Source organism: Podarcis bocagei (assembly GCF_964188305.1).
Source record: "Podarcis bocagei genome assembly, chromosome: 3".
In the NCBI taxonomy this organism is placed as follows: domain Eukaryota; kingdom Metazoa; phylum Chordata; class Lepidosauria; order Squamata; family Lacertidae; genus Podarcis; species Podarcis bocagei.
Window position 1 is genome coordinate 43,711,206 of NC_138127.1, and position 26,598 is coordinate 43,737,803.

At 47.0% G+C, this 26,598-nt stretch overlaps 1 protein-coding gene across 5 annotated transcripts; it reads right to left on the minus strand.

Moving 5' to 3' along the window:
* Nucleotides 1-1,371: 1,371 nt before the first annotated feature.
* MTCL3 (MTCL family member 3) lies at nt 1,372-25,129 on the minus strand (the record flags this gene model as incomplete). 5 transcript variants are annotated; one of them, XM_081187648.1, is made up of 6 exons in its annotated part: nt 24,122-25,125; nt 22,752-22,976; nt 20,272-20,430; nt 12,515-12,586; nt 10,401-11,567; nt 1,372-1,509 (listed from the first exon to the last, which is right to left on the minus strand). In XM_081187648.1, exons 1-6 carry the CDS (start codon nt 25,082-25,084, stop codon nt 1,414-1,416), a joined length of 2,682 nt encoding a protein of 893 aa, XP_081043774.1. In that variant the 5' UTR covers nt 25,085-25,125. The 5 variants fall into 5 exon arrangements, with proteins under 5 accessions (XP_081043774.1, XP_081043773.1, XP_081043771.1 ...); XM_081187647.1 differs by having other exon boundaries at nt 1,387-1,509; nt 10,392-11,567; XM_081187645.1 differs by lacking the exon at nt 1,372-1,509 and adding an exon at nt 1,583-1,693 and having other exon boundaries at nt 10,392-11,567; nt 12,515-12,583; nt 24,122-25,129.
* Between the last annotated feature and the right edge of the window lie 1,469 nt (nt 25,130-26,598).

The following is a 26,598-nucleotide window of genomic DNA, read 5'->3' on the forward strand; positions in this document are numbered from 1 at the left end:
AGTCCAACCCCCAGCAATGCAGGAATCTTTTGCCCAAGGTAGGGCTTGAACCCACAACCCTAAGATTAAGAATCCCTTGCTCTACCAACTGAGCTATTCCAAAAGGGCAATGAGATTGGCAAACATTCCAGTGTTTCCCCCAAACTGACTTGTTTTTAAGTGTGTGTTCACATTAACGGAAACAGAACACCTGGGGTGATTTCCTAATATAATTCATTACCTCCCTCAAACAAAAATATGGCATATTTGGGGATGAGATGGAATTAGATGCTTGCAACCTCACTGCGGGGTAGACCTGTGCAACCGTGACCTGCCAAGCTGAACTAGCTCACTGATGCACAAGCAGATTCAATAAGCTTCTTTTTGGTGCAGTCTGCTTAGAGCCTGGCCTCACTGTTGTGGGGGTGGGCAGGAAGAAAGCTGGCAAACTACAGCCTTCGCCTAGTGGGCTGTGTTCTTCTTGGAGGGTCACATATTGTGTATGCTTTCTGTGGAGACACGGAAACTGTAAAAACCAATTTCTGTGTCTACTCTGAAAGGCATGCTTAATTTCTACACTGATATGCTCTCTAGATGTACTTTAACGAAATTCACAGCTTATTCAGTCTTGTTTTTCCTTTGACCTTAACCCAGCAAGCTACAGTAAAGAAAAATAATGGCTAGAGGCAGATTTGAGATATGGCCAGGAGGCTTCAGGAATACAGAAGAATATCCAGTTGCATGCACACGAAAGCTCATACCAAGAACTAACTTAGTTGGTCTTTAAGGTGCTACTGAAAGAAGAATATCCAGTAAGTGATGAGCTGACACAAGAAGTGAAATCCTTCATCGTTTTCTATCTCACCATGGTTTTGGTCAATAAAGGCCAGATCTACATCATTATCCATGCTATTCTGACATTTGTCGCTGACATTTTATACCACTCAGATATCATCAGACTCTAAACTAAACCAAATCTACATCCACTACAAGATGTTAAATCATTCAATGTTCCAGGGGATTGATCCTGGACTTAGGAGCTATACATTCAGTTCCCAAAGGATCCTGGTAGAAGCTCTGCAAATATATCAACTGCCAGGAAGTCAGGCAAACTCCATGTAAAATCAATTTTAAATTCACAGCTCTGTTCTGAAGAACACAAACTGCAGTGAGTACAATATAAGCATTGCATTAAGGGGAAACGTGCAACATTTCTACTATTGTATAGTTTACTAAATGTACTGTGAAATAGCTATTAGCTGTTTACAGCCTCATTCCCATTTCCCCCCTAAAAATAAAATAGATAAATAAAAAGAATGAAGATCTGTTTTTAACCTGCTTACCTAGCTTTTTTTTTTATGACCACGATCAATTCCGTTGTGGAGATGGTGTCCTCTGTGTGTCGTTGCTTCCTGTGTGACTGCATTTTGGCACCTAAGGGCTGGTTTGCCTTCTTTCAAACAAGTAGTCTTCAGTGTTTTTACAACAGTAGTGATGGCTACAGAAACTTATAGCTCTTGCACTTCTTGTCTTGGGAGGGATGGACAAAACAAAACAAACTGAAAATAATACTACAATGAATGGTAAAATGATGAAAAAAGATCTACAGCACAAAGAACAGTGTGAAAAGGAAGACAAGCTTAAATATTGTTGTGTAAGAAAGGGATGAAAATAATACAAGGATGAGAATCAGTAAAATGATAGGCTGGAACATCTGGGAAGGTACAAAGACAAGATAATGCTATATTAATGAAACAATAAACAACAAATTTCCAGAGAGTGAAAAATCGGTATCTGGAACCTAGACCTGCAAAGACATTATGCTTGGGCTGACTAGTTTTAGCAGATCAGTTTTCAAAAGATCACTTTTATCTTGGAAACCAATTCTCATCAACGGTATTCTGAAGTTGACTATATTGTCTTAGATCTGAGATTACATCAAAATTGTCTTATGAAAATGCTGCCATGCTTTTATTTGCTTTTCTTTTTGCCAGTTTGTGAAAGTTTATTTCACTTTTCTTTTCCATCCACTTGCAATGGGCAGCACTACATTCATTGCATCCATGATTTACTGATAGAGGAAAGGTTAAAACCACATCCATTCATTAAACATGAAAGTCAGGACAAATTGAAACCTTGGCAAGCTGTTGATTTTTTGGGCGCATTGAGTCTAAATTTGCAACCTCCTACCATGTATATTATGTAGTATATGACCAGAGGAGCATGCATATGCATCTGTACTTCCTGACACATAATTCTAATGAATTTTTCTACCATCTCTGTAGGGGAAAATATACACATGCATTTGTCTCTCACCTCAAAAGTTTTATCCTAAGAAGGTATTGCCCCGCTACATACAAGAGCATTATAGCTGATGACAGCCTGGGCCAGCCCTAATGTTAAAAACCTCCACACTTAATGTAGAAATAAACCCTGCAGCTTTGACAAAGCACAGGCACATTGCAATACATGATTTAGATTATTAACCCTGCATTCCAATGAATTATAAGATGCAGGGGTAGGTTTCAGAAACTAGTGCATGGGCTTCTGCAAGAGACTCCAAGGCAATTCCAGCTATTTCACAAATGTGAGGCTTTTTAAAGGCCAAATTGCCACATGGGGAGGCAGTGATTTTCAGGCAATGGGGAGGAGGTCAAAGTGCATGGTGAAGAGAAAGTTAATCCTGCTCACTTGCAATCTCTTCCCTAAAAATGTTGCAACTGGAGCAATTGGGATTTTTAAAAAAACCCTCATATTGGAGCCATTGGGGGCTTTTCCCCCAAGCATAACTGATATGTGACGAGAGAAAACATAGGGAGCAAGGGATTAAGCTTCTCTCCCCAACTGTGACTCCCCCCCTAAAAAAAAGTCTCTCTGCACAGTCAGAAAACTTAAAAAGGACTTTCATTAGTTGTCAGAGCTGCTTGAAGATCCTAGCTCACAGAGGATCACGCTAGCCAGCGATCATTAAGTAAAAGTCTTTATTGAATTACAGTTTCCATTCTCACGCTGCTGCGCGCAAACTCTACGTCTAGTAGCTAGATCGGCGAAGCTCCGTCTGAGTCTCCGCCCCGTGAGCACCAACTTAATATCCTAGCCTTGCTCCACCTTTTCCGCCTGACTGTCCTCCTCTGGGTCCCTCTACCCCCCGGGGCCTCCTCCTTCCGGGATTCTTCTGACGCTGACCCGGACCCTCCTGCCTCCTTGCGCCGGGCTTTAGGACCTGGTTCCCTTTCGGGGCTGCTTACTGCGCCGCCTTCCTCTGCATTTGAACTTGGCGCGCGCGCCCAACCTTCCACCTTCCTCTTAACCGTTTCTTCGCTCCCCGATGGAGGTGTGGCCACTCCTGACTCATGCCCTCCCTCCTGTGGTGAGCTGCCAGCGCTTCCCCCCTGGCTCCCTTCCTCTTCCCTGCTTCCTGGCGGTGACGCTGGTCCCGATTTCCAGCTGCTCCCCCCTGAGTCCCTTCTGGCTCTATCTTCCTGGGGTGCCCCCCTTGCCCTGGCCACTGGTGCTCCTTTCTGTGAATCCTCTGATTCACTGGAAAGACTAGGAGATCTCGGGTCGTCGTCATCACTCATCTTTTCTTCTGCCTCCTCCCCTTCGCTCTCTGTTTCCTCCCTTGCCCGTGCCTCTGCTCCTAAACCCCTGACATCCATCCCCCCCTCGAAGCCCCCCATTCCCCCCTCCCCTCCTTCCAGTGCTGGAGCTGGGGGCTGCTGTTGCAAAGGGACGAACGTCGGATATCGGTCGCTTCCCGTGGCGGGCCTCCATCTGAAGTCTTCCGGTTCTTCCTCCCTGCTCTCGTCGACGACGGTCACCTCCGCTTCCATCTCTGTGCCGCCGTGCTCGAAACCAGGGTCGTCCCCGAAAATGTCCATGTCCGTCTCTCCCTCACTTCCTCCTGGCGGCGTTGCTCGTCCTGAGCATTCCAGCCACTTTCTGCGGAACTGCTCCTCTGGCCTATCGTCCCACCAATACGAGGGTTCTGAGGCGGATCCCGAGGGTGACCCCTCCGGGGAACGGACGTCTCGTGTCGGTTCCTCGTCCGAGTCGAACCCCCGGAACGTGCTGGCCGAAAGCGTGGGCGTGAAAAGCCAGTCGTCGAAAAAGTCTGCTGGCATAGGTCTATGTGGGAAGAGGGCATGAAACTCGTCTTTGAGCAGAGGTTCGTCTAAGGCGTAGCCCGGCACCCAGCTGTTCGCACTGGCCGGGGTGCCCTCCTTGGCGAGAAAGTATTCTACCCCCTCTTCCCCCCATCTGGAGTCCAAAATCTCCGTGACTTCGTTGATGCGCTCCTTCTGTGCCACTCCCGCGTGCCCTGTTCTGTCTCTGGCCGGACTCGGCGCCGTTCCGGGTTCCTGGAACCTGTGCGGTGCCTTGTAGGGAGTGAGCACCGATCTGTGGAATACCGGATGCATCCTGGAACCCTCCGGAAGTGCCAGTCTGAAAGCTACCGGGTTGACCTGCTCTTCGACTTGGTAGGGCCCCAGTTGCTTATGCCCTAGTTTCTTCTTGGCCAACGACCTGGCCGGCACTGCGTGGGCTGCTAACCAAACCCAGTCTCCCACGTGGAGCTCTTCTCCAACCCTTCTGTGCTTGTCTGCTTGTACCTTGTATGCGTGCTTGGCCAGCTCCAGGTGTCGCCTCAGCTGATCGTGGACTTCCTGCAGCTCCGACGCGAACGCATCTGCTGTCTGCGGCTCCCCCTCCCCCATTCTTTCCAGTCCCGGGAAGGTTCTGGGGTGCCTCCCGTTGTTGGCGAAGAACGGCGTGACCCCCGTGGACACGTGCTTCGTGTTGTTGTAGGCGAACTCGGCAAGCGGCAGGTAATCCACCCACGTCGCAGGCTGTTGATTTGCATAACATCTCAGGTACTGCTGCATGATGGCATTGACCCGCTCCGCTTGCCCGTTGGTCTGCGGGTGTCTCGCCGACGCCAGGTTGATCTTGACGTTCAGGAAGCCCATCAGCTTCTGCCAGAAATTCGAGATGAACTGCCGCCCCCGGTCGGACAGAATAGACCGTGGCAGACCGTGAACCTTGAACACGTGGTCTATGAACAGTTTGGCGGTTTGCTCCGCCGTGGCCACCTTAGCACACGGAATGAAATGGGCCATCTTGGAAAACAGGTCCACCACCACCAGCACTGCCGTCTTGCCCCTTGAGCTGGGCAGATCCGTGACAAAGTCCAGGGCCACCCTTTCCCAAGGTTCGACCGGAGTTTGCAGCGGTTCCAACAGTCCGGCCGGCGGTTTGTGCACTGGTTTGGCCCTCTGGCAGGTGTCACACCTCGCCACGTAGTCTGCGACCTCCCCTCTCATTCCAGGCCACCAGAAATCCCTGGCTACTAATTCCACCGTCTTCTCCTTGCCAAAGTGCCCGGCCGTGGGCGCGTCGTGCAGCTGCTGCAGCACCTTGGCTCGAAGTTCGTCTCCCGGCACGTAGATGGCCCCTTTACGGATGAGCAATCCATCTCTTAGCTGGAAACCGTCGGCCACTGCCTTGCCCCTTTGCACCTCTGCCATCTTTGCTCGTGCGAAGGAGTCCCCCTGCAACGCTCGTCGCACCGCCTCTAGGTCCACGGTCGCCGCGGCGCACGCCCACACTGTCGGTGCGAAGATGTGCATGGCGGCCGCTGGTGTTGCGTCCTCCAGATACTGTGGCTTACGGGAGAGAGCGTCTGCCATGATGTTGGTGTCCCCCGGGACATACTCTATTCGGAAGTCGAAGTTCGCAAAGAACTCAGCCCAACGTATCTGCCTCTGATTCAGGAACTGTGCCGTGCGCCAGTGCTCTAGATTCTTGTGGTCCGTGCAAACCTGCACCGTGTGCTTGGCGCCGATCAGAAAGTGCCTCCACGCCTTGAACGCTGCGTGAATGGCCAGCAACTCCCTGTCCCATATGGTGTAGTTCTGCTCGGACTTGCTGAGCTTCCTGGAGTAAAACGCTCCCGGTCGCCACACCCCCTGCGGGTCTTTCTGCAGCAGGACCGCCCCCACGGCTCTGTCCGAAGCGTCTGTCTCCACCCTCATCGGCTTGCTGGGGTTGACATGAAGCAGCTGCTCTTCCGACGCGAAGAGACGCTTGAGTGCCTGAAAGGACTGCTCCGCCTGCTCTGTCCAAATGAACTTCTTTTTCTTGGAGCTAAGCGTGTCAGTGATGGCCGCCGTCTGCATCGCGAAGCCCTTGATAAACTTGCGATAGAAGTTCGCAAAGCCGACAAACCGTTGGACCTCCTTCCGGTTGCGCGGGCTCTTCCAATCCAACACCGCTCGAACCTTGGCGCTGTCCATGGCGAGCCCCTTGTCAGACAGCTTGTAGCCCAGAAAATCCACCTCCGGCACGTCAAATTGGCACTTCTCCAGCTTGGCGTAGAGCCTATGTTGCTGTAGCCTGCTCAGCACTTCCTTGACGTGTTTGTCATGCTCCTGCTGCGACTCCGAAAAGATCAGGATGTCATCTAAGAAACAGACGCACGTCTTGTAGAGAAGTCCCGCCAACACGTGATGCATAAATGCTTGAAAAACGTGGGAGCCATTTTGCAATCCAAAAGGCATAACTCTATATTCGTAGGTCCCCAGTGGCGTGAACATGGCTGTCTTCCACTCATCACCCTCCCGCATGCGAATGAGGTTGTACGCCCCCCGCAGGTCCAACTTGGTGAACACTCTGCCCTTCCGTACCTTTGCGAGGAGGTCGTCAATTCGGGGCATGGGGAAGTCCGATGGCCTAGTCACACTGTTCAAAATCCTGTAATCCACTACGAGTCTCTTTTGGGGCGTGTCCCGCTTCTTAACAAAGAATACGGGACTGCCCCCCACTGCCTTGGACTCCCGGATGAAGCCGCGCTGCAAATTATGATCAATGAACTCCTTGAGTTCTTGCAGTTCGTCCTCTGACATGGAATACAGTCTCCCTTTAGGCAGCGCCGCCCCCGGCAGCAGGTCAATTTTGCAGTCATATGGTCTGTGAGGGGGTAGCCTGTCTGCCTCCTTCTCGCAGAAAACTTCCAAAAATTCAGCGTACTTGTGGGGAATCGCTTGCAGCGTGCCTAGCAGCAGCTGTGACTCCTCTTCCTCTCCTTCCTGCCTGGGCACGATGCAGTGTTCAGCACAAAAGGAAGAGCCGAAGGTCAGCTGCCTCTGGTACCAAGCCATCGTTGGGCTGTGCTTGTCCAGCCAACTCATGCCCAATACAACGGGCGTGTCAGATAGTTGAGTGACGTTGAAGCTGATGATTTCTCTGTGATTCCCAAGTCGCATCACCATTGGTGGTGTCTGCTTCACCACTTGCCCCCCGAGCAGCTCCCTGCCATCCACCGTGACAACCTGCAGGGGCAGTGTGGCCGGCAGCAACTGCACAGCGTGCCTGTCGACAAAGTCCTGCCCTATAAAGTCTGCATTGCTGCCTGAGTCAATGGTGATTGGCACGTCTATGGTGATTCCATTGGGCAGCTGGAGAGATGCTGTGAGCCTCACTACTGGTTTGGGCGGGAGGGGGTTCACGGGCTGTAAAATCTCTGGGGACTGCGTCACTAACACGTCTGGCTGGGCCCCAGTGCCTCTTCCTCCAGCCAGACTGCGTCGTTTCCCTGCTGTGGTCCTCCTTGCTGCGTTGCTGCAGTCACCATTGCTGAGGCTGCAGTGAGCTTGTGGGGCCTCTGGGGACACTCTTTTGCCATATGCCCTGGTTCCTCACCGACGTAACACTTCCTGTTCCCTCTAGGAGGCTTCGCTTTCACTGCTGCCGGTGCTAGGGCTCTGGTTGCTGACTGAGCCCTTGCACCTCCAACCTCCATAGGTTCGGCTCCTCCTCCTGGCGGAGGCGTGGATTGCGCCCGCGCTGCTTCTCTGGGAAGGAAGGAGGGGCCCCCGGCTGGTTCGCGCCCTCCACGCCCTTCGTCCTTGCTCCACGGACGTCCTTCCAGCCTCACCCCCACTGCCAGTGCCCTCTGAACGACCTCCTGGGTGGTTCGGGGTCTCTCCCCCCTCGCGATCTCATCTTTAATCGAGTTGTGCAGCCCCTCCCAAAAGAGGTCTCTTACAGGAGCCGAATCTCTGTCCCATTCCAGGGCACTGACCAAGGCGAAAAAGCGGGCATGATACTGCCTGACGCTGGCCCTCCCTTGTCTCAGCCCATGCACCTCCTTCCGTGCAAGATCCACGTCAATACTTGATAAAAAGCACCCATCCATCGCTTTAATAAAGGCATCCGCATTCTGGAGCGCCGGATCCTTATCTCTCCATAAATTGCGTAGCCATGCTTTCGCATCCCCATGCAGATGGGACATGATGAACCCCACTCTCTCTTGTTCATCTCTAAAGTCTTTATGCAGCAGTTGCAGTGCGCACAGTACGTCGGCTCTAAAGTTGGGATACTGTTGCAGGTTCCCATCGAAGTGAGAGACCAGCCCGCCTGTCCGTCTCGCCAACCCAATTCCCTCCTGCCGGGGTGTCTGCTTTGTCAGCACGTCTAACCTGACCTGGAGATCCCTGCAGGCGGCAGCTGCCTCCTCCTCTCTCTTCCTGGATGCGAGAACCTCGGCGTTCAGTTGTGCCACTGCTTTTCTGAGGTCCTCTATCTGCTGCTCAGCCGTCATGTCGTCTGCCGTTCGTGAGCTCGCTAGTAGGCACCTGTTTCTCTCCCCTCCTCGAGGCTGTAGATGCCCACAATGGAGAGACGGAGCTTACTGTCAGAGCTGCTTGAAGATCCTAGCTCACAGAGGATCACGCTAGCCAGCGATCATTAAGTAAAAGTCTTTATTGAATTACAGTTTCCATTCTCACGCTGCTGCGCGCAAACTCTACGTCTAGTAGCTAGATCGGCGAAGCTCCGTCTGAGTCTCCGCCCCGTGAGCACCAACTTAATATCCTAGCCTTGCTCCACCTTTTCCGCCTGACTGTCCTCCTCTGGGTCCCTCTACCCCCCGGGGCCTCCTCCTTCCGGGATTCTTCTGACGCTGACCCGGACCCTCCTGCCTCCTTGCGCCGGGCTTTAGGACCTGGTTCCCTTTCGGGGCTGCTTACTGCGCCGCCTTCCTCTGCATTTGAACTTGGCGCGCGCGCCCAACCTTCCACCTTCCTCTTAACCGTTTCTTCGCTCCCCGATGGAGGTGTGGCCACTCCTGACTCATGCCCTCCCTCCTGTGGTGAGCTGCCAGCGCTTCCCCCCTGGCTCCCTTCCTCTTCCCTGCTTCCTGGCGGTGACGCTGGTCCCGATTTCCAGCTGCTCCCCCCTGAGTCCCTTCTGGCTCTATCTTCCTGGGGTGCCCCCCTTGCCCTGGCCACTGGTGCTCCTTTCTGTGAATCCTCTGATTCACTGGAAAGACTAGGAGATCTCGGGTCGTCGTCATCACTCATCTTTTCTTCTGCCTCCTCCCCTTCGCTCTCTGTTTCCTCCCTTGCCCGTGCCTCTGCTCCTAAACCCCTGACATTAGTACTTGTAATTTTTTTGTTTTAAGTAGTCTATTTGTTGCACTGAGCGGTTAGGGTAAGGAGAGGCATGGCAAGTGAGGAAAGGAACTCATGGGCTTGACTGGGAGGCCAAAGGGGATCGTAGCTACATTATGAGCTGGATGTTCCCTGCACCTGGATTACTGGATGTGGGGAGAGTCTTCTGCCAACCTCCACAATAGATTTGGTATGTCTTGTAAAGATGAATATTTTGCTCTTGTAGCCCTAGTGCTGGCTCCAGGTTGGTTTGTTAATTTTTTGTGGGGGCACAGGAAACAGCAGCAGCACTCTCACTGTGAGACCACCTTCTCCTTTCTGCAATTTGGTGCTGCTGGCTCCCCCTTGCCAATACCACATGATTGCTTGCCAGGGCAGAAGCCAGCCAGCCAGCCAGCCAGCAAGCAAGCAAGCGAGCAGGTAGTGGCAGCCATTCTCTTGCCCCTTTGGGGCCTGAGGGAAAGGCCAGGCAAGAAAGCCAGAGGAGCAATGGGTCCAATGTGATTGCCAGTGCTGATGCCAGCCCCGCACAGTCTTGAGAATCCAATACAGTGGAATCTCTGTTGTTGAACGTAATCCATTCTGGAAGACTGTTCAAATTCCGAAATATTCGACAACCGAGGCTCAATGGGCAGTCGGAAGATTCAATTGAGAAAATTGAGAAACGCGCCTCAGAAGCTGGTTGACTTCTGAGGCACGTCCGAAAGTGGAAACAATTACTTCTGGGTTTTCAGTGTTCAAAAACCAAAACGTTTGGCTTCTGAGACGCTCGAAAACCGAAGTTCCACTGTATTGTGATTGGGTTGCAGACATTAATCTGGCAAATTTACAATTAAGCCAGAGAAATGTAAAAGGAAGACTATTATATAAGAATTTCAAGAAAATGTGGCTCAAATATCCATGGCATCTTGGGCTGGATTTTTTTTTTTTACCTGGATGGCTTAATAGGTAAAAATCTACCTGACTCACTGACAAAGGTTCATCTGTACTTCGGTCGTCCGAAGACTTCGGAACTTCTAGTCTGTCAATAAAGGTCTGGAGCTCTTTTCTGAACGCCTTCATTTGGGCATTTATCCGGTAAAGAAGTTCATGCTCCCGTATCCGACTGCCATCATCTTCATCATCCATAAGTCCAAACAGGTCCCCATTTGCCACATAAACTCTTGCCTCTGTTATTATGGTGCTTGTGTCTGAAATCAGGCGGTCTATCGTCTTGCCCAGGCGTTCTGCCTCACAACGGATGTCCTTCATTTGCTGCCGGTCGGTGAAGCTTTTCTGCCACCCTGCCGGCGTTGGGTAGAAGCTTCTAGTGGGAGTCAGGCAACGTATGTTGCGGACCTCCTCCGAGTCACTTTCCCCACCGATGGGCCCCTCACGCTTGCGGTGTGGGGGCCGAGAGTCATCATCACTTTCTTTTTTCCCTGCGTCACTTTCAGCATCGCTGTCTCTGGGGCTGCCCCGGATCCCCAGATGAGAGGCTAGATCATAGCGCTGCATGTTGGACATCAAGACTCTGTTCTCGTACTGGAGCTGCATGACTTTACCACTGAGGTCATTGATCTGCATGCGAGCAGCTTTGAGCTCTTCTTGCAGCGCATCCATCTTGACACTATCGTAGTGCCTTGAACTGTCATGAGCCCCACTCTTGTATTTGTATTTGTTCAGCTCTGTCGTGATGCGCTTGTTTTGTTCTTCTACATCAGCCAAGTTCCTCCTCAGCAATTCAGTTTCGTCCTCAACTAGCTGAAGATGCTGACGTAATTCTGAGAGGGATTCATTCTGCTCCCCCATGAGGGGGTTGGCTGCCCCTGAAAAATCATCCCCTCTTAAGTCATCCAGCTCTGCTTTCAGCCCTCTATTTTCCACTTCCAGCTCCACTATTTTCCTTCCCAGAATATTGGCTTCTTCTTCTACTAATCTCAGACGGAGCTTGAGTTCTGATTCTCTTGTGGTAGGCGGGCCTCCTGCTTCCCCTTTGGGTAAGGGACTGTCTAGGTCACCATAAAACGACCGATACTTCTGCAGGTCATGTTCAAACCTGTCCTTTTCCTTGTCTATTTTGGCCAGCTTCTTCCTCATCAGGGCAGCTTCCTCTTTGACAAACTGCAACTGGCATTTCAGATCTTCACTGTCCTCCTTACAAAAGGAAAAAGTTATTCAACAGTTACTTCATGTGTGCAAGCCAAAACACCACTTGGCAATTCAACAAAAGAAAATACTAAAGTATAGAATACTGGCCCTTGAAGAACATAGTGGGAGTCTTCCCGCCCTACATTCATTTCAACAGAGGCAAGCCTCCATTTGACCCAGATTTCAATTACGAAAACATCTGTGCTGTGCCATAAGAGCAAAATCTGATGCTACATCTAAAGGAGATTCAGGAACCTTATTCAAAGATAAAGCATAGTTAAAATCCCCCAAACCAATTAAAAATAAAAATATTTGTGTCCGATGCATTCACACATTTTTTTTTATGTGTAGGGGTTTATCTACAATACGTTGATCTGTTTAAGTGCCCCTGAGGAATAGCTGAGATTCTGACCAAGGGATTCTTATTCCTGGCATTATAAAATGAAGGGCAATGTTATCCTACAAGGAATAGTATGTTACATTTATTGCCATATAATTAGTGAAATAAGTAGTGATCTATGTTTATCACTGTTATAGCCATTCAACAGTAGTCCAGGCTTTGCACTTTAGATGTATAGATACCGATAATTAATTATAATTAATATTTGGGCCGTGTTCTTGCGAACAAGTCCCACAAAAACAGCAGCAGATTTCCTATGCTTGACTAAGGAAACACTTGCACTCATGGATCTTTGCATTCCATACCCAGTATGATGTATTGGTTGGAGTGAAAGACTGGGAGACCAGGGTTCAAATTCTCAACCAGCCATGAAGCCCATTGGGTAACCTTGTGCCAGCTGCTGGCTCTCAGCCTAACCTAACTCACTAGGTTATTGTGAGGATACAATGGGGAGGGGGAGAAGTATATATGCTAGCTTGAGCTCCTGGGAGAAAAGGTGGGGTAGAAAAGCCATAAGCTAGACCATAGAATAGGCAGGTACATCTGAGCTCACCTCAGTGGGTGTCTGCTGTGACTTTTTCTCTGATTTCTGCAGGTCCTTGCTTCCCCTTCTTTTCATGGACTGCTATAAAAGAAAGATCAGGGGCAGGAAATAAAGGTCAACAGATGTATGAAAAGTATACACAATGCAAATCCATTAAAGCATCATTTGAAACAGACAAAACTTCCAGCTCTTTTTTTCATAATATTTGTGGCTCCACAATCCAGAGACATTTACCTTGGAACAATATCAGGATAATGCCAGACAAAACAATACCATTCTGTAATTATTATTCTTAATTAGTCAAAGTAGTATCAGAAACAAATGATGTATTTTTTTAAAAAAAACTACCCCCTCCCCTTAAAAATCGACTTAGAAATCTTGTAGTTTAAAAGAGATCTACATGCTTACATATCTTTTTTCACCACAACAGAGGTAGATGAGGCAACCTTAGGGTGCTGCTATTCCCTGCAGTTCTGCATCACTGAGTTGACAAATGCTGTTTACACTTTCCTAACGTGCCCTACATCTTTATGAATACTGAGGACCAGAGCTTTAGGAAAAGCATTTTATGACAAGTTAATAGCCTCTTTTGCCTGCCTAATGCATAGGTTACCAAATGTGAAAAACTTTTTTATCATTCCTTTGAATATGAAGCATACCTTAGGAGTTATTTTAGTATGCAATATACTAATTTTTCAGTAGAACACCTAGCAATTTACTACTTTCCTCTATCTTCTTTTTTAAAAATCAAATGCATGTAGTTTAAGTTGCTTTTAGTATCATGTTGCTATTGAAAAACACAGCAAAATAAGGCCATCTGCAACTCAATTTAGCCATAGTACTTGCATTTACATGAACTCAGGGGTATCATCCATTTTACATTATCACATTGAGGCAATCCTGGAGCAAAGGAAATATTCATCCTTGCTGGTCAGAAATGGGAACAGCCAGTCACACTGCAAGTTCTGGGAACAGGGCCAGCACTCTGGATGATGACTCAGTCAGGAACTCATCTGGAAGTCTAACAAACGACCAACGGTGCCCAATCCTAGTATTGAGTGGGGTTCCTTGCAGAATGTGAGGAGGGAAAAGTCCTTCTCTTCAGGTTTACACTTTGTCTGCAATCCTAACCCCTGCCCCACTCACGGGGCTTTGCAGAGTGGCCATGGTGGAAGGTCAGGGGGTACAAGAAGATTGGGCTCCACCCCTGAGGTCTGGACCCAATCACAGGCTGAGATGGCAATTAGCATCATGGCAGCAAGACTGGCTCAGGATCCTGTGGATCCCAGGCCAGCTCAACCATGCCCCCTTCCCCAACTTCAGAATATGCCATTTGGGAACTTCTTGCTGGGCTCTGCTGGCAGAAATGCCACCTATCTGTTGGAAGGACAGAAAGGAGAGATCAGTTCAGTCAGCAGTGCTGACACCTCCAAGCAATCGACACACACATCCAGCCTGGCGAAAGACCCAATGAAATATAAGAGCTCAACTTAGTGAATACTCTAGGTATGACTAAGTCTGAATCTAACCCAATGCACATTTTGATAGAGCAAAAAGCAGACGACTATTCTTTCTCTTACCCACCGCCCTGCCACACTTGTTCCTATTCACTGCAATAATCCTTTGTTATTATTATCAGGTTGACATCTGCTGGGCAATGTGTGTTTTTCTTTCTCTTGAGCTGTATGTTTCCAGGAGAAGTTAATCACTATGATATTACCAGGGCAGGGAGAATGGTTAACCCATGTTAAAAGGCATAAGATTAATCTGCATGAGGTATTCTTGAAAATCCTCCCCAACACACCCTGCTCCTTCCAAATGGAAATGTTCTCAAGACATGATCTTTAGCGCTATGAAACTATCAAGAGGTCCAAGTTTCCAGCTGGTAGGAATTCTCATCTCTTAACATTTTCAGTGCAAAAAGAGGCCCTGGTGCACTGACACGGTTATAATTATTACACTGAATCATAATATCGAGGATGCAAACTGCTGATAGCTATTTAAATTAAAGATGTAGTCAAACCTCTAGCATGGTATTTTTCTGGTAACTGAGCTTCCAGGACAGTCACTATCAATCAGGCTTTAAATGAACTTAAGTCTCTCTTTATTCTAGGCAAGCAGAATGGCAGCATGTGCTCAGCGAATACCTCCTAAGCTTGATGGCCAGCCATCTGAAACCTAAAGCAGGGAAGTCATTAGAGAGAAGTTTCAACTAAAATTATCTCTCAGGCTTCTCTATATGACAACTATCATGGATTTAGCATTTCATTATAATTCAAGACAAGAGGGAAAAGACCCTCAAATCTAAAGGGTGGTTCAGATGTTAGTAAATAGTTCCACCTAGGGTTGGTACAGGGAACCACTGGCCCTCCAGATGTTGCTGAACTACAGCTCCCATCATCCACTGGCCATGCTTGCTAAGGCTGTATGGAAGAAGTAATATCTGATCTCACACAACTGCAGATACAGCCAACATTTCCTAGAGAGCTGCTTCATATGAGGGAATCAGTGAAACGTCTGCAGCTTGTGCATATTAACTGTGGGTAAGCACAGCTGTACTTGTAGAAACACTTGGTCAGCCATTACTTCCACCATAGCCCCTGGATCTTTTTCGGCACCATTTGAGTCAGCCGTAAATGTTTCCCAAAGGATAGATGTTTGATGCTCCTACCAGGAGTAACTATAGTAGGCTTCTCATATATTAGGAATAACCAACAAAAAATAGAACAAATTTCCACCTTTATAATTTCCAAGCATGGCATATTCCCTCATACTCACTCACAAATTAGTGAGAGTCTACCAAAGTTTACCTTTGGTACATAATACCGATCTTGAAAGACCTACATTGGCTCTCAGTACATTTCTGAGCACAATTCAAAATGTTGGTGCTGACCTTTAAAGCCCTACACGGCCTCGGCCCTGTATATCTGAAGGAGCTTCTCCACCCCCATCATTTTGCCCTGACACTGAGGTCCAGTGGCAAGGGCCTTCTGGCGGTTCCCTCACTGCGAGAAGTGAGGTTACAGGGAACCAAATTTCAGTTTGATTTTTTAAGTCAATGGACTTCATAGATGGTAAATTTATAGAGCAACAGGTGTGCAGCTGCTCCCTATTTCTTGGTTAGGATCCATGTGTGTCCTGCACTTTTGCTTTAGGAATATCTCAACATTTCTAAGCTTTAAACTGCAATATGTTGCTTCTGGGGAAAAGATGCCATTAATTTCCCAGCTACAGGTGCTGCAGTTGTACAAATTGTAGCTGCATGAATAATAATGATCAGTAAGAAAACTGACCTTCCAAATGTTCCTGCTAGGTTGTGACACAACCTGCTCAGCCTGCAAAGGAGGGGCTTGTAGTTCATGGACGTGGTATAAAATCCAGCATTGCTACTAGCCTCAAAATTCCCATAGGCCATAAGGCTTTTACATCAAAGTGTGCTGGCTCTACATAGAGCCCTGCTTTGGGAAAGAGTAAGGGTGATTTTCCTTGTGTTAGCCTTTTTATTATAAATATATATATTACTAAAACAGGATTATCAAAAAAAGAGGGAAAGTAAGGAGGAATAAACATGACAAAGTCCCTAGAAGTAAAATTCATTTCCCTTCTCTGTTTAAGTCCCAACATTTTAATCTAAAAGCAGGCAGAGCACTGAAATGCCAGAGAATGATGATGACCTTTTCTTCCCATCTCAGTCTCTATAGCAGCCTTCCTCTCCCCCCCCTCTTGGGCATGTAGCCCTGGTTACTATCACAGTTCAGGAATTCAAGCTTGCCCAGCAAGATCAAGTCTGAGCTGATGTTTCTCTGACACAGGCTCACAGATAACACTGTCAAACAGATTGTCTTCCAAAACACATCCATGAGAAAACAGCACAGTTCACATTGTTCACTAAACTCACTTCACTGGTTACACAACGGTTTTCCTCTGGAGACTTTGATTCTATGTTAAATGGCTTAATACAAGGTACCATCTGGGATCTCTCACAACCTGCCTAGACTCAAGCCAACCCCCTGGAAAAACCAGGTGTACGTTTCACAAGCAGGCATGTAACAGACTGAGGATAACAAGCCTTGAGGATAAGAAGCCCTGGCAGTGAAACCAACGAGATATTATATCCTTATTTACTTTAATCTTCTTTGCAAGCTTTTTATTTATTCCCTGCCATGCACTTGTTGAAGCCTCGTAAAAATTGCCTTGCGACTTGAAGGGCCAAAAGTGGGGGGTATTTTTTCTTACACTGACCCATACTTAGGTGCAACACAGTATTGTCCTTCCTATGTGTATTTGTCTGAACAGGTGATCAGGGCTACTCATCATCTCAACACAGCCCCAGAGTATCTCTGCCATGAAGATGCTGCAGGCTCAAAAGGTCCTGCTTATTGAGATAATCTTTTTTCAGTTTCATCTGATTATCTGAGATTCTTTAAATGAAGATGCTGGGGATTGAACAGGCTAATGATACCATTATATGCAAATATCTGAAACAGAAAGAAAGGAAAATGGGGGAAAGCAGCTTGGTAGAGCACAGTTTGTTGTGGAGAAGAAGGAAAAGAAAGTATATGAATCCCTTCGTGCCCCACTTTTGCTCTCATGTTTAGAGGTGTTTAGGTGAATATGTACCTATATTTCTCCAAACAATCCAGCTGGGCTTTGAAGTCAGTTGGTGAGGACCTTTTGAAGGTACCACAATTGACAGAGAAAGAAAAATAGTCAATGACTCTGCAAACGGGGCCTTCTCTGCATTAGCAGATGTGGAATTTTAACCCCATCAACTTTGGTCGCCTCCTGATCTGTTTCGTTCCAGTGACAACTGAAAACTCCCCCACCTCCTGCAGCCCTTTGGATATTAATATGTCTGTCTCGAAGACCTGTAATACATTTTTTAAAACCAGAATCCATAAAAAGTATTCATTTTATCTGTTTATATTTATTTGTTGCAACCTGCTCCAACTTCATACATGATGTGGGGTAGGCTATAAATCTTATATATTATAAAACAGAATACACTATGTGCATAGAACATGGGAAAGAGAGTATGGTAGGAGAGGTCATTTGACGTGCCACAGCAGCCAGCAGGGAAATAGTTAAGCACCCCACCATCACTTTTCACTTCAAACCCCCTCCCAATGCTGCTTTTCTTAAAAACACATAAACAGCCTGTTATGTGCATTTCCATAAAACATGTAGTTAGGCCCTTCCATGTGCAAGGAATGCAATATATTACTGAGCTATGTACGAATGTATTTCTTCTCTTCTAAGGCCCTGAAATATGTCTGCAAATCTTGCAGGGATCTGTGATGCCAGGATTCTTTTGCACACTGACTCCCATCCCTCACATATACCATGGAAATAATTTTTTAAAAAACAAAAAAACAAAAACAAACCAGCAATGTCATTAGCAGCTATACAAGCAGAAATAACCGGAAAACTATTCATGATTTTGAGCAGTTCTTAGCAACTAAATAGAATTTTGGATACTACATTTTAAACAGGGTAAAACATACATCTCTGGATACCGCTTGAATAATTAATCATTATGGGTTGTATCCATCTAAGTTTTACTCAGGGTAGACCTAATGGGCCTAAGTTTGTGATGTTCATTAATTTGAATGAGCCTACTTGAGTAGGACTAAGAGACTCGGGTGGCGCTGTGGGTTAAACCACAGAGCCTAGGGCTTGCCGATCAGAAGGTCAGCGGTTCAAATCCCCACCACGGGGTGAGCTCCCATTGCTCGGTCCCAGCTCCTGCCAACCTAGCAGTTTGAAAGCACGCCAAAGTGCAAGTAGATAAATAGGTACCGCTCAGGCAGGAAGGTAATCGGCGTTTCCGTGCGCTGCTCTGGTTCGCCAGAAGTGGCTTAGTCATGCTGCCCACATGACCCAGAAGCTGTATGCTGGCTCCCTCGGCCAATAAAGCGAGATGGGCGCCACAACCCCAGAGTCATCTGCTACTGGACCTAATGGTCAGGGGTCCCTTTACCTTTACTTGAGTAGGACTAGCATTGGATACAACTCACTGTTGGCCAGCCTTGCACTTATTCCACTCCTGATCACAAGAGAAAAGAATAATGTCAAACCAACTACTTGGGTGTTATGCCACTCAGATGTTCCCTCTAACCCCTTCCACCCAATATGCTTGAGAAGGGAGTCCCATGAAGTTACCTACGAGTACTAGAAAGCTGTATAACAAATGCATAACACCCCAAGAGATGAAGTCATAGTCTTCCTCTTATTATGGAACCTCATAGGGTCTGTCATTCTTAATGAGGGTGTTAACAAGGGTGATTCCTTCAGCAACAAGGGGGCAGCTTATCTGCAACCACATCCCTTGTTTCCCAAAACGGGATTACAATATTAAGCATTCTCCAAAAGCCCAAGCTGAGATCCATTGCACACACTTTCTAATCCACCCAGGATGCCCATGGCTGGATTCTCACTGAAACATGGCAGGAATATATGAAGAAGCTGCTTTATTCAGAGTCAGACCACTGGCTCATCTAGCTCAGTATTTTCTTTACTGAGAAGGGGGGTTTTCATAGCTCTGTATGGAGATGTCAGAGGTAGAAACTTGGAACATCTGTGTGCAAGGCATGTCAACTGTAGGTCTTACTTACTGCCATCAACTTCATCATCATACCCAAACATATTATGGAAAATACTTTTTCCGTATTCTGTCACAGAAAAACAAAAACTGAGAATTCAGTTACTCCCCCCCCCCCGCCCCCTCAGGGTATTGCTAGTCTCAAGGTAAAACTTTGATTTTAATTTTCTGTGTGTGTTGTAGTCCGAGCATTGATTACCTCTTATCACTCATAGGCTACCTGTTGACACTGCCATCAAGAGAGGTGCAAACAGATCTACTGACTATTCACCAGTTTTGTGCCAAAGCACTTAATTGAAGCAAATGAACTGGTAAGCAAAAAGAGCTCAACACTCTGCCATTTCGTTGGTATTATCAAAATCCAACAACTGTGATTCAACGGCAAGTTACTGAGCAATCAAGAGAAGACTGAAATCCCCCAAATCAGGGTTCTCAATACTATTCATGATTTTTAAATACATCAATGATAGTAATTCCCCCCACCCATAACATCCATTTATGTCTTGACTATTCCAGGTGAGAAATTTAGTGTTTGAGCCTGTCTCTTAAATTTCACAAAACATAACTGAATCACCATAACAAAGATAAAAGCCAAAGAAATAGATCTCTGGTGAAATATGAATCCCATGTGGGACTTGTCAGAGCAAATGCTGAAGCAAATAATGCAAGAAAGATACTCAGGAGTTTTATCCTGGCAGAAGCAAGAAAGAGAAGTCAACTGCAGTCGTTAGTTACTGCACAATCCACATCTAAAGAGGCAAACTGCTATTCAAAGGCTGGATTTCATGACTCACAGGGAAAGCAACATGCAGTTGCTTATTCAGTAAAACAGCAACTACATGCAAAACCGGCTTGAAACCTCTTCATGTTTCAAACACTGTGGACATTTTATTGCAGTTCGAATGAAATGCAGTAACTCAACAACTAAACCAACAGAAATGAGTTCACTTGCATGACAGACATCTCTCTCACAAAATAAAGAACTAGAAAAGATTGGACATTCAAAAGAAGCAGGATAGCAAAACTGGGCTGCAGCTGTACTCTGTATGCAGGTTGCCTCTTTCCATTAAGCACACCGACTGCTATTGAAACAGTTACGAAATTCAGGGTGGAGCAAAAACTTGCCATATTCCCCAATTCCCCAAAGAAAGGGGTGAGTACTGACCTCTTTCATCTTGTCAAATTCATTCTGCAGAGCCTGCTTAGCGATCTCCACTTCGATTAGCTTCTGTCTTAGCTTGTCATTTTCATCTTCTGTGGTGGTACGTTTTTCTTCCACATTTTCCAGCTCATGGTGAAGTCTCACTGAAACATCCTTTGCAACCTAAGTGCAACAGTATTTAAAACTTTAAATAAACAGATATTTATAGCAGAACTATGTTATATGAGTCGTCTGCCAACAAAAACTGAGTTGGTATAGATAATTCTGAAGCTAGAGTAGCATTCTGACCAGTTAGGAGGTCTATTTCCACTAAATATTCCTAATGGTAAGAGTTGTGTGACAGTGGAACAAATTGTATCACCAGGTGGTGGGATCTCCTGAGTATTTAAGCGGAGGTTGAGCAATTGTCTGTCAGGTTTGTTGTAGTTGCATCCTGCACTGCAGATCCTGCATTGAGTCTGGGGTTCAACCACATTATCTCTAGAGTCTCTTCCAATTCTATTAGTTACATAGAAGCATAGAATTGCAGAGTTGGAAGGGACCACAAGGTTCAATTCCATTAGAAGTTGAATAAATTACTCTCCCCACCAAGGAGCCTAATTGGGGCTTAGTTCATGCAGTCCAATGTACTCCTGATTATTACATGGCTAAGACGTGACTGGAACTCCCACATCAAATACCATCTCTCTCCATTAGAAGACTAGGCACAGCCCAACCAAAAGCTTTATTTGAACCTGGGAGTCTTAGCTACATTCACTTTTCTCAGTAGAAAAATCTCCTTGACACTAACATGAAAACTGGGGCTGTACCCCTTGGTTGATGAATCCAGTAATGCTTTAGAAATCAAGGTTACAAATTTTAACTGGTCAGGAAAAAAAATTAACTGGTATGTCTGAGTAGGGCACAAATTGTTTTAAAGATGTGTGGCTTCTGTATGCCACTGTAAAAGTGAATTCAATGAAAAATACTTAAGAAGCCTTTTACTTCTAACAATGAGTGATTGTTCATAAGATTGTAATTCATCTGTTTTCCAAATTTACAGGCTTTGTCACTTTACACATTTACGTGGATTTTACTCACATCTTATCTTCATACCCTGAAAGATCAGGTTAGGTTAATGGATATGAAGATAAAAAACTGAAGATATGTCAAAAAACTGAATATATTACAAAACAGTACATGTGGTGCTTTAAAATTGTAAAAACAAGCAGAAAAGGAACTATTAGACATCTTGGTGTAGGCTTAGTATAACAACCATTAAAAGTAAAAATCTGTAAGATTCAATTTCATCAATCGGTACACAGCTCTATCTATTAACATTCAACTAGCCTTTTTAACATTTTGTTTAGCATGCTATTATATTTACAGTTTGATATCTTTTCAAAAGCAATGATCACTTTCAATAGCCTTTCCCCCCAAACAAGCCTACATAAGATTGTGGCTTTAATCTTAGTTTCCCCTAGTTACAGCAAGTCGAAGGAAAGATGATTGGCTGGAAACAACCCAGAAACCTGCTATTTACCAGAAAGCAGCAGGAGAGAATGACTCACTCGTTCTTATGGGAAACATAATTGTCTATGAAATACGGTTAATTAGAATACAGACTGTCTTCCAATCTAGGGATGAGAAAAGGTAGAAAACATACCACTGAAAATTTTAATATTGAAAGAGAATACAAATTTGGCTAACTAGTCATAATGTAGGAGGAAAAGATCTAGGCCTCTAACATAATTATATTATGTTGCAGTTTCTTTAAAGCAAATATGATTGCATCATCAAGGTTTGCATCACATACAGTGGTACCTCGCAAGACGAATGCCTCGCAAGACGAAAAACATGCAAGACGAAAGAGTTTTCCATTTTTTGAGTCGTTCCGCAGACAAATTTCCCTATGGGCTTGCTTCGCAAGACGAAACGTCTTGCGAGTTCTTGCGAGTTTGCTTCCTTTTTCTTAAAGCCGCTAAGCCGTTAATAGCCGCTAAGCCGTTAATAGCCGCTAAGCCGTTAATAGCCGCTAAGCCGCTAATAGCCGCGCTTCGCAAGACGAAAAAACCACAAGACAAAGAGACTCGCAGAACGGATTAATTTCGTCTTGCGAGGCACCACTGTATTTGTGAGATATACTGTAGTGATGGTAGTGTACCAACTACAAGGTTGGACCCTTTTCAAGACACATTTGCCCATTCAAATGGCCTCTGTAGAGCCTTGGGTAGCTTTATACAGAGGTCAATGAAACAACTGTCAAAGCAACAAAGCAACTTCTTAGCCTAAGCAGTGGCGTAGCGTTGGGGGTGCAGGGGGGGCCGGCCGCACCGGGCGCAACATCTGGGGGTTAGGGTTAGGGGGCACAAATCCACGGGTTAGGGGGCAGAAATTACTTGCCTTGCCCTGGGTGCTGACAACCCACGCTACGCCACTGAGCCTAAGTGTTCTTCCCCTCACCAGCTCCCTCCACCATTTGCCAATTTCTGACCCCATGGTACCTTTAGGTCTTGCTCCAAGCTACGTAGAAGTTCTCCATCAATCTCCCCAGTTTGTGCATAGCGGAGCCTCTTGCGCTCTGCTTTTCGAAGGCGATACTGGAGGATCCTGCAATTTTTATTGGCCCTCTCCAATTCATGGCGCATTTCCTGCAGTTGGCAGGCATCCTCTTCGAAGAAGCTGTCCCTCATCTCATCCATCTCAGTCCTTAGCTCGTCTATCTCATTCTGACACCCATTCAGACAGGACAGACAGAAATCCACCATACAAGGTTAGTTCACATAAATTAAAGTAATAAATAAAAATAAATTAAAGTAACCTTTAGTGCTATTCCTAAAAGCTATAATAAACAGCACCTTCAGGTAATCTACATATATTTTAGACAGATGTATCCATTGCTATCTTATGCCTGCCCCCATAATAGCTCTCATATGCCAACATGTATATCGGTAGGGAATCCATTAATAAATCATAAGTAAATGGTACTTATCCAGTGTGGGCAGCAACAAGAAGTAAACAGAGCTGTATCTACCACTAGATACTCAGTTGACTTACTAAAAAGTAATGGCCCTAATATAGGCAATTCCATTCATTTCAATGGGTTTACTCTGAGTATGACTAACATTGGTTACAACCCAAAGTCTCCCCATTATTTGCACTTATCAGCTCTACAATGGCAAAGCAAGAGGCATGTTGGTCTTACCCATCTTATCACCACATAGTCATTCCTGATATGATAGTATGTAGCTCCTGAATATTTATCTACTAATTGTAAAGTGTAACTGTAATCTTAAGGAGACCTAGCATGTAATCCCTTCCCTAACAGGTGAAACAAATGGTAGCAGGAAAAAGCCATCTGATCTGAAAAGAATAATTACTTTAAACATTTCCCTTAAGACATGTAAAGAAGATGCATTTGCACATGGCAAAATTTGGACTGCTTCACACATGAGAGGGGAAGAATGCACATGGATGCTCATGGTTTGGCATGTCAGCCATGGATGCTTTGTAGGGTCTGGCTGGGAACTACTATATTCTGACTGCTATTCCAGAAAGCTGAATTTATCAAATGCATACAATCCAATGTTTGATCAGGGGTAGCACAGGAGGAGAACTAGAGCTTCCCCTCTCAGGAATGCAGCAGAATATAAACATTTTCCTTTTTGATGGGAATAGGTGGAATGTAGCAGCTCCTCATATTTGTGTCAAAATATGTCTCCTCCCCATTTTGTGTCTCCTCCCCATTTTGAAACCAGAAGGTTTAGCATCTATTGATCGATTGCTTTGTCTTCTACTAGTGGGGTTCTCCAGCTGAATTCCCCACTCTGGGCAGGCCCACACTCTTTTAGCCCTCCCCCCCTTTTCTGCTCACCTTGAGGGTCTCATTCTCCTCCAGCAGTTTCTCCATCTCTTCCTGCAGCTCCTGCTGCTGCTGAGGGTTGAGGCTCAAGGCGCCTTCGGCGGCTCGGCTGCGCCCATTGCCCTCTTCCGCCCCAGCCAGCGCCATTGGCGACGGGGTCGACGAGGCAGGCTGTGGCTGCTTGGCGGCCGCGTCTTCGCCGTTCCCCGGGCTGCTGCCTTTGCTTTGCATCTGGGCCGCTGCCAGCCCCTTCCTGAGGTGGAACTGGATGAGCTCACTTTGCAGGCATCCTTCCTTCCAGTAGCCGCCGCCCTTCGCTGCTGCCGCGCAAGAGGCCGGAGGAGCCGGGGCTGCGTCCCCTCCGCCCTTCGGTAGAGGCCTGCCCGCTTTGCCTCGGCTCCAGCTCTTGGGTGGCGGCTGTGAGAGCGCGAAGGGGCCCTCCCTCTCCCCCTCCTCTCCAGCCGGCGTCTGCGGCTGCTCTCCAGCTCCGAGAGAGGCAAGCTCGGGGTCTCTGGGAGGCGCCTCCCGCTTGTCAGCCGCAGGCCTCGGCGCTGCCTTCGGGCAACCTCCTGCCGGGACCAGGGGCGTGGCGGCTTGAACTTCAGCACCATCCCCGGCCTGGACAGCTCCCAGCGGCGCCGCGCTCCTCGCTAGCGCAGGCTGTGCGGACGACTTGTCCCCTCCCACTCCGCCTCCCTTCGCCCGGCCCGCTTTCTGCCCGGGCGGCGGCGGCTGCTGCTGCGGTAGCGGCGGCGGCTGCCGGGCGGAGCTTGCTTTGGAGGCAGCGGCTGCAGCAGCCGTCGCGGAGCGGGGTGAGCTAGCAGCCGGGGAGGGCTGGCGGACGGGGGAATCCTTGGGTCTGCCTGGAGAGGATGCTCGCTGCTGCTGCTGCTGCTTGTTTCGGCTGCTGCTCCCCTCTGGATGCAGGCGAGGAGAGGCGGTAGCAGCAGCGCCTCCGCTAGGCGGCTGGCTCATGGCTGATGCTATCTCCCAGGCGTCGCAGAAAGGTCCGGCCCTGCAAGGGTCATCGTCCCTCCCTAGCTGCCCTTCGAGCTGGGGAAAGAGGCACACACAGAGCGCTCGTAAATGACTCAGCAGCCCATCACCAAGCCAGCCTGCTCGCCACAATGGGAACCGAGGGCCTCCAAGAAAGAGGGCGGAGTTGGAAGCGGCGCCACGAGGTTTGCGAAAAGTCCCAGGCGCAAAAAGTATCGCGCTCTCCTCCAAGGCAGAGTCGTCACCTGGGGGGTTGCTTTGAGAGCACTCCAGCTTTGCAGAAAAAACATTTTCTATTCCGGGAGGGGAGCCTTTTCTACTGCTAATTTTCTGGTTCCAAACACTCAAAATCACCTCATCCGGAGTATTCCTCAAAGAATTAGTTCATCTAATCACTTGCTCCTAAGTACTTCTAGAGGGCAGTGGGGCTGGTTCCGTATAGTCGTTTTAAAATGGGTCATCCAGCCTTTCCCATTCCAAATTCCATGCTTACTTTTACTGCACTTTGTGCTAGTTAACCCACAACTCTGCAAAAGGGGTAATGAAAGGTTCTGGGTAGCGTACTATCTTACTAGTACACTATCAAACCAGTGTGCTATCAAACCATACAAACAAGCTGGGGGAGCTGTTCACTGGGTGAGATTTGGTGTTGTTCTGATAGGCTGACAAGTTTGTGTGCCCACTGAATGCTGAACAACAAGTCTTGTGCACCCCACCATAATTTCACTTTATAGTTGCTATTTCCTTTACCCTGAGCCCCAATAATAAATGTGAGTATTTATGGCTGCAATCCTATACACACTTGCCTAAGAAGAAGACATGGACAAGATTTCACTGCATGTTTGTTCATATTCATCCCTGTCTAATCCTCTCCCCCCCGTCCCCCCCCCACTGTCTTCCTTGCAAATTTAAATTGTAGGCCACTTCCTTTGTAGCTTCTGTATCACTCCAGGTACGTTGATGGTAAATAATAATAAGGGAACAATCAGAAGCAATAAGATGCAGGACTACTGCTGAAGTCACACAAGGTTTGAATCTGTACATGGGAGCCAATCCATCCAAAATATACCCTGAACTTCTTCAAAAGAAGAAATAGTTCAGCCCTGTATACCTGAAGAGTGTCTCCACTCCCATTGTTCAGCCCACGGTTCAACACTGAGATCCAACAAGGTTACAGGGAACCAGGCCTTCTCAGTAGTTGCATCCACCCTGTGGAACGCCCTTCCATCAGATATCAAGGAAATAAACAACTATTTGACTTTTAGAAGACATCTGAAGGCAGCTCTGTATAGGTAATTTTCTAATGTTTGACGTTTACTGTGGTTCTATAATTTGCTGGAAGCTGCCCAGAGTGGCTGGGGAAACCCAGTCAGATGGGTGGGATATAATTATTATTATAATATTATAATTATTATTGAGAACCTCTGGACTTGGAACTCAAAACCAGGATCTCCCAGGTGTGAATGAAAATATGTTCCAAGTTACAACTAAAA